The following is a 6,440-nucleotide window of genomic DNA, read 5'->3' as shown; positions in this document are numbered from 1 at the left end:
AGGCATAAGGCACAGCTCAGGCAAAATGTTTGTTTGCAGCCAAGAACTTGGCACAATGCAACAGTACCACTGCCTTGACCAGGGCAAGTGTGTTCCTGCCTAGGACTTTCACTTCAGAGAGGTCCTGATAATCTGAAACTCCAAACAAACACAGAACTAACCACCACAGGCACCGGAGGGGTGGGGCGCAGACTGTAACCCTAAACATCTGCATCCTAACACTGCCAGGCCCAGGGAGCACGTCTCCACACCTCCTGCCCACTGTCCCCCAAACCAAAGTGGATGGCAGGGGTAGACATTGCTTTGGAGTGCCGTCAGGAGAAGCTCTTAAGCGAAAAAAAAAAAAAAAAGAGAGAGAGAGAGAGAGAAATTCATTTTTCAGATCTTCCCTCCCAGGTTGCATGGATGTGATAGATACTTGCATCACAAGTATCTGTTTTCTTGCTTCTTTTTGTCTTTTGAAGGTTCTCATGAATTAGCATGAGCCTGACTAGGTGGTGCAGTAGATAGAGCGTCGGACTGGGATGCGGAGGACCCAGGTTCGAGACCCCCGAGGTCGCCAGCTTGAGCGTTGGCTCATCTGGTTTGAGCAAAGCTCACCAGCTTGGACCCAAGGTCGCTGGCTCGAGCAAGGGGTCACTCGCTCTGCTGTAGCCCCCCCCCCCCCCCCGTCAAGACACATATGAGAAAGCAATCAATGAACAACTAAGGAGCCTCAACAAAGAATTGATGGTTCTCATCTCTCTCTGTTCCTGTCTGTCTGTCCCTATCTGTCCCTCTCTCTGACTCTTTCTGTCTCTGTCAACACACACACACACACACACACACACACACACAAATGAAAAATAAAATGAATGAATAAAATCTTTTAAAAAATGAATTAGCATGGTATTTACAAAAGTGCACATGGCAACCAAGGGGCATTTACCATATTAAACAATTTATACGACTGTTCGTTTTGTCTATAGGTCGGTCTGGACATCATGCGTGGAGCACGGTAGCAGTTCTTCCTATAGGCAATAGTGGGGCACTGGATGCTATTTTGTGACTAGATCTAAAAATATTTAAGAAGATGGAATTAAATTTTTCCAAAACCATTTAAATTTGGTTGAATTGTTTTAATGATTATCTTTTTAAGTTTACTTATTGATTTTAGAGAGAGAGGAAGGGAGAGAAAGAGACGGAGACAGGAACATCACAATCTGTTCCTCTATGTTCCCTGACCGGGGATCGAACTGGCAACCTTCATACCCTGGGACAATGCTCTAACCAGCCAAGCTATCCAGCCAGGGTGATTAAACTTTTGATATTCATTCATTATAAACTATATCTGTTTTTTAATTTTAATACTTTTTTTTGGAGGGGGTGAGAGAGAGGCAAACAGACAGGAAGGGAGGGAGAGAGATGAAAAGCATCAACTTATAGTTGCAGCACTTTAGTTGTTCACTGATTGCTTCTCACATGTGCCTTGACTGGGGACTGTGTCTTGACCCCTTGCTCCAGCCAGTGACCTTGGGTTCATTCATATCTATGATCCCACGCTCCAGCCAGCGACCCCACGCTGAAGCTGGTGAGCCCATGCTCAAGCCGGTGACCTCAGGGTTTCAAACCTGGGTCCTCAGCGACCCAGTTCGACGCTCTACCCATTGTGCCACCATCAGTCAGGCTTTTATTTATTTATTTATTTATTTATTTTTACTACAGGGACAGAAAGAGAGTCAAAGAGAAGGACAGGGACAGACAGACAGGAACAGAGAAAGATGAGAAGCATCAATTATCAGTTTTTCATTGTGACACCTTAGTTGTTCACTGATTGCTTTCTCATATGTGCCTTGACTGTGGGCCTTTATTTATTTATTTATTTTGGGGGGGGGTGTTTGTTTGGTTGGGTTTTTTTTGTATTTTTCTGAAGCTGGAAACGGGTAGAGACAGTCAGACAGACTCCCGCATGCGCCCGACCGGGATCCACCTGGCACGCCCACCAGGGGCGACGCTCTGCCCACCAGGGGGCGATGCTCTGCCCCTCCAGGGCGTTGCTCTGCCACGACCAGAGCCACTCTAGCGCCTGGGGCAGAGGCCAAGGAGCCATCCCCAGCGCCCGGGCCATCTTTTTGCTCCAATGGAGCCTTGGCTGTGGGAGGGGAAGAGAGAGACAGAGAGGAAGGAGAGGGGGTGGAGAAGCAAATGGGCGCTTCTCCTGTGTGCCCTGGCCGGGAATTGAACCCGGGTCCCCCGCACGCCAGGCTGACGCTCTACTGCTGAGCCAACCGGCCAGGGCTGACTGTGGGTCTTTAGCAGACTGAGTAACCCCTTGCTCGAGCCAGTGACCTTGGGTCCAAGCTGGTGAGCTTTTGCTCAAATCAGATGAGCCCACACTCAAGCTGGCGACCTCGGGGTCTCGAACCTGGGTCCTCTGCATCCCAGTCCGACGCTCTATCCACTGCGCCACTGCTCTGTCAGGCTCAGTCAGGCTTTAAAACATAATTTTGAATATATTAGAAAAGTCACTTTTAAAAACATGTGAAAGGCCCTGGCCGGTTGGCTCAGCGGTAGAGCGTCAGCCTGGCGTGCGGGGGACCCGGGTTCAATTCCCGGCCAGGGCACACAGGAGAAGCGCCCATTTGCTTCTCCACCCCCTCTCCTTCCTCTCTGTCTCTCTCTTCCCCTCCCGCAGCCAAGGCTCCATTGGAGCAAAAAGATGGCCCGGGCGCTGGGGATGGCTCCTTGGCCTCTGCCCCAGGCGCTAGAGTGGCTCTGGTCGCGGCAGAGCGACGCCCTGGAGGAGCAGAGCATCGCCCCCTGGTGAGCAGAGCATCGCCCCTGGTGGGCGTGCCGGGTGGATCCCGGTCAGGTGCATGCGGGAGTCTGTCTGACTGTCTCTCCCCGTTTCCAGCTTCAGAAAGCAAAACAAAACAAAAAAAACATGTGAAAAATAATTGTAATTTAAAAAATATTTTAACCTTTATCTTTGTTTCTTTTGAGAGAACATATTCAAATTTTATATGCTTTGAATGCAATTACACTTTTAAAAATCCTTTGAGAATTAGTACGGGTCCAGGCAATGACAGGAAGTAGCTAAGTGAAACTCAGAAAAGAATGAAAAGAAACATCTGGGTTTCAGTGGGGCCGAGCGGTGAGCACATGTGGGGAATTTAGAGACAGTGTAAATGTTCAGATTTTGTCAGGGGCACATTTAAGATCAGGCATCAAGGGTTTTTTTTTTTTAATTTATTTATTCATTTTAGAGAGGAGAGGGAGAGACAGAGAGAGAGAGAGGAGAGAGAGAGAGAGAGAGAGAGAGAGAGAGAGGAGAGACAGAGAGAGAGAAGGGGGGGAGGAGCTGGAAGCATCAACTCCCATATGTGCCTTGACCAGGCAAGCCCAGGGTTTCGAACTGGAGGCATCAAGGTTTGGGTTAAGCCCTGGCTGGAAGGCTTGGTTGGTTAGAGCATTGTCCTGAAGAGCAGAGGTTGCTGGTTCGATTCCCGGTCAGGACACTTACAGGAGCAGAGTGATGTTCCTTTCTCTCTCTCTCTCCCCCTCTCTCTCTCTCTCTCTTTCTCTTGCTCTTCCTTCCTTCTAACTAAAATCAATAAATAAAAATAAAAGATTTTAGTTAAAATGAGGGTCAGTTTAAGGATAAGATTCATGGTAGGAACACTGGTAATCCCTGGGACCCTCTAATCTGACACCAGGACAACAGAAAACCAGGCTTGAGGCGCTATAATTACCTTGTTTGGATCTAAAAAATGACATTTCTCTACTTGATCACCAGCATTAGTCACCAGACTCAATTCCATATGAATTTTAGCTGTTTGCTCACATCAAATCCACTTTCAGAAGACAGAGATTTGCGACCACCAACAATGCACGCTGCTGCTAAGCCATGCGTCCTGCCATGTGCCAGGCACTGGGCCCGGAACTTCCGATCCACCCTCCCAGCTCACAGCATGTCTGCAGCACAGACGGGGTCAGCAGCTGCCCAAGGCCACACAGCTGGTGCGGTGGAGGCACGCCCCAGACCAGACACCTACTATGCGCCTGTTATGTGCTATTTCGAGTCCCCGTGGGAACTTTGAGAGGCGGGTGGGCATCTTATTTCACCTCTCCCTGCCTCTGTTTTCCGGCCTTCATAAAGTGGTGACAATAATTGCCCCTGGCTTTATGGAAGTTGTTGTGAGAACCGAATGGTTTGCACATGTGTGCACAGTGTCTCGCGTGGCGTCTGGCACAGAACGAGGGTCCTGTCACCACTGGCTGTGTGTTCCTTCACTTTCCGTTCACAGACCAGGCGATCGAGGCCCAGGGCCCGGCCAATGTGGTGCGAAGGTGCAAGAAGGGGCGTTCTCCAAAGTCTGCGGCAGCGGCAGCGGCAGCAGCAAAGAGCCAAACAAAGGCTTTGCCCAGAAACAAAGGTACCAGCTGGGCACTCTGGCAAGCTCCCCCCTTGCTCAGAACCTCTCGCCCTGAACCTCAATTTCTTGATCTGGCAAAATAATAAATTTACATCGCAAAAGGATCCGTTCAGGTGGGTTTACCAGCAGCCTGGGAATTCCACAGCCTGAAGGTGTTATGTTCAGGCTCCTCCGAAACTGAACCCAGGCCTGAGCTCGGAGATGGCGGCCTTTGGTCGGCTTCGTTTTTGTCGCGGTTGTTCGAGGCTTCCTCTGTCCATCGGCGTTCTCTGGTGTCCCACAGCCCCTCGCGGACTGTTCTAAAGGGAAATTTCTCTCAGCGAGCCTAGACCTGTAGTGCCCGTGTTCTGGTCCTGTCCTTGCTTCTCAGAAAAGGAAAAGGAGGCTCAGAAAGGGTACGTCCCTGTCCAGGGCCCCATGGCGGCGGTGGGGGGACAGCGCTCAGGACTCAGGCCCGCTGTCTGAACCAAGGGCCCTTGGGCAGCACTGCAGTGGCCCATGGGGGCTTCTCCATGGCTTGCTCATAACACCCTGGGGATGGCTGCGTGAGCTGAAGGTGGGACTCGAACCCAGTGTTTCTTTCCCGGAGCTCATCACCTGGGGTGAGGGCTGGTTGTGGGGAGCACAGAGAAAGAAACAAGTGTACTGCTCTCTCCTCTAGAAAGTAGAATGTGACAACTGATGTTATTGGGGGATTCCATGGCTTTTCACAGAGTCAGTGTGAGGCTGAGCTTAAAGGGGCCCTGCAGGTTCTGCACCGTGGCCCCCAGTCCCGCACCGTGGCCCCCAGTCCCGCACCATGGCCCCCAGTCCCGCACCATGGCCCCCAGTCCCCCCAATCCCGCACCGTGGCCCCAGTCCCCCCAGTCCCGCACCGTGGCCCCAGTCCCCCCAGTCCCGCACCGTGGCCCCCAGTCCCCCCAGTCCCGCACCGTGGCCCCCAGTCCCGCACCGTGGCCCCCAGACCCGCACCGTGGCCTCCAGACCCGCACCATAGCCCCCAGTCCCGCACCATAGCCCCCAGTCCCGCACCGTGGCCCCCAGACCCACACCGTGGCCCCCAGACCCGCACCTGTGGCCCCCAGTCCCACACCGTGGCCCCCAGACCCGCACCGTGGCCCCCAGTCCTGCACCGTGGCCCCCAGTCCCACACCGTGGCCCCCAGTCCCACACCGTGGCTCCCAGACCCGCACCGTGGCCCCCAGTCCTGCACCATCGCCACCAGACCCGCACCGTGGCCCCCAGTCCCACATCGTGGCCCCCAGTCCCACACCGTGGCCCCCAGTCCCGCACCATCGCCACCAGACCCGCACCGTGGCCCCCAGTCCCACACCGTGGCCACCAGTCCTGCACCGTGGCCCCCAGACCCACACCGTGGCCCCCAGTCCCACACCGTGGCCCCCAGTCCCGCACCGTGGCCCCCAGTCCCGCACCGTGGCCCCCAGTCCCGCACCGTGGCCCCCAGTCCTGCACCGTGACCCCCAGTCCCGCACCGTGGCCCCCAGTCCTGCACCGTCACCCCCAGTCCCACACCGTGGCCCCCAGTCCTGCACCGTGGCCCCCAGACCCACACCGTGGCCCCCAGTCCTGCACCGTGGCCCCCAGACCCACACCGTGGCCCCCAGTCCCGCACCATCGCCACCAGACCCGCACCGTGGCCCCCAGACCCGCACGGTGGCCCCCAGTCCCACACCGTGGCCCCCAGTCCCGCACCGTGGCCCCCAGTCCCGCACCGTGGCCCCCGGCCATCAGGACTCCTCTGCCACACGCAGTCCCCACCCTCTGCTCACACACCTCCAGGCATAGGCCGCTCACTGCCTTCTGACACCACCGTGCTACACAGAGACAGGAGATCAGATCTGTCCTGGGCCAGTCAGCCACGTGGACCCAGTGCGGGAGACCTTCAGGGAAAGGGACTGACTGACACGAGAGGTGGATGAGGGCTGGGGCCAGAGGGACAGACAGCAGTTGCTGAGGCTCAGAATGAGGGCTCATGGGGTATCTAGTCATCGAGCCCTATGTGTG

General features: G+C 54.7%; 1 protein-coding gene across 1 annotated transcript; it reads left to right on the top strand.

The window, feature by feature from the left end:
• The first annotated feature begins 5,234 nt into the window (after positions 1–5,234).
• Positions 5,235–6,221, top strand: LOC136388488 (mucin-1-like). Its single transcript, XM_066360314.1, has 2 exons — positions 5,235–5,418; positions 5,521–6,221. Exons 1-2 carry the CDS (start codon positions 5,235–5,237, stop codon positions 6,219–6,221), a joined length of 885 nt encoding a protein of 294 aa, XP_066216411.1.
• The last annotated feature ends 219 nt before the right edge of the window (positions 6,222–6,440 follow it).

The sequence above is a fragment of the Saccopteryx leptura genome, chromosome 1, assembly GCF_036850995.1.
Source record: "Saccopteryx leptura isolate mSacLep1 chromosome 1, mSacLep1_pri_phased_curated, whole genome shotgun sequence".
Lineage (NCBI taxonomy): Eukaryota > Metazoa > Chordata > Mammalia > Chiroptera > Emballonuridae > Saccopteryx > Saccopteryx leptura.
The sequence above is the reverse complement of the archived record's forward strand: the minus strand, read 5'-3'. Positions and strand labels throughout refer to the sequence as shown.

Excerpts from the sequence above, each read along its gene's own strand:
- LOC136388488 (XM_066360314.1), top strand. The coding sequence starts at position 5,235 with ATGGCCCCCAGTCCCCCCAATCCCGCACCGTGGCCCCAGTCCCCCCAG. Across the intron at positions 5,419-5,520 it reads GACCCGCACCATAGCCCCCA|ACCCGCACCGTGGCCCCCAG; the intron begins GTCCCGCACCAT and ends CGTGGCCCCCAG.